We start from the raw sequence: 1,383 nt of genomic DNA on the forward strand, positions 1-1,383 counted from the left end.
AGGGGGAATTTCTGGGAAAAAAGGATGAATTTTGTGGGGGAAAGGAGGAATTTGTGGGGAACCTCTTCTGTTTCCTTTGCAGCTTTAACAAGCAGAAGCTTCACTCCCTGGTGACCGAGCGCTGCTACCCCGTAAGTGCCTGGAATTTGGGGATGTTATATTTGTTATAATGTTATATTTGTTATAATGTTGTATTATGATGTTGTATTATAATGTATTATAAATGTTGTAGTATTACAATAGTGTAATGGTGTATTATATTATAATGAAATATTATAATATTGCAATGAGATGTTATAATATTACAATGAGATGTTATAATATGATGCATTATAGTGATGTATTATAATATTATAATGATGTGTTATAATATTATAATGAGGTACTATAATAATAATGATGTATTATAATTATAAAATATATCTAATTATAGTGATGCGTTATAATATTATAATGATGTGTTATGATATTATAATGAGGTACTATAATATTATAATGATGTATTATAATATTATAATGAGGTACTATAATATTATAATGAGGTACTATAATATTATAATGAGGTACTATAATATTATAATGAGGTATTATAATATAATGATATAACATGATATAATATAATAAATATATAATGATTAATATTTTTAAATTTGTTAATTTAATTATTATTTAATAACTTATTATATTTAATCATATATATAATATGATATACTATATAATAATATAATATGTTTTATATTTAAATATATAATAATATAATATAATGACTATAATTTATTATATTTAATATTATATTTGATGATTTATTCATTAAATAATAATAAATAATAAATAAAATATTCAGTATTTCCTCTCTGTGCCATTCAAAGCGTGTCAGAGCCAATTTTGGCTAACGATTAAATAATTAAAATGAATTGTTTTAATGAATTCCTGTGTGTTTTCCCCTGGCAGGACATGGTGCGTGGGAACAGGTACAGAACCATCCGCTGGAGGTTCCTGGAGTCGCTGGAGCCGCCCAGGGTGGTGCACGTGCGCTGTGAGGGCGTCATGAACCGCGGCAACCTCTACGGGCAGGTGACGGTGAGGATGCACAGCCGCCAGGTGAGCCCTGGGAGAGGGACCTGGAACCTCATCTTCATCCCCGTCCCTGTCCTCATCCCCGTCCCCATCCTCATCCCGTCCTCGTCCCTGTCCCCGTCCCCATCCTCATCCTGTCCTCGTCCCTGTCCTCATCCTTATCCCATCCTCATCCCCATCCTCATCCCGTCCTCATCCTCATCTCATCCTCATCCCATTCCCTTCCTCGTCTCATCCTCATCCCTGTCTCCATCCTCATCCTTGTCCCGTCCCCATCGTCGTCCCCTTGCCATCCTCATCTTCCTC

At 34.2% G+C, this 1,383-nt stretch overlaps 1 protein-coding gene across 1 annotated transcript in view; it reads left to right on the forward strand.

The window, feature by feature from the left end:
* The window catches only part of MRPL45 (mitochondrial ribosomal protein L45), a gene marked incomplete at its 5' end in the record, with an annotated part of 7,811 nt that overhangs the window by 3,895 nt on the left and 2,533 nt on the right, over positions 1-1,383 (forward strand). Inside the window, 2 exons of the mRNA XM_033520007.1 lie at positions 83-131; positions 952-1,213. Coding sequence (XP_033375898.1) covers positions 83-131; positions 952-1,213 — 311 coding nt within the window. The remainder of the gene's footprint in view (positions 1-82; positions 132-951; positions 1,214-1,383) is intronic.

The sequence above is a fragment of the Parus major genome, chromosome 27 (genome assembly GCF_001522545.3).
Source record: "Parus major isolate Abel chromosome 27, Parus_major1.1, whole genome shotgun sequence".
NCBI classification, from domain to species: Eukaryota; Metazoa; Chordata; class Aves; order Passeriformes; family Paridae; genus Parus; species Parus major.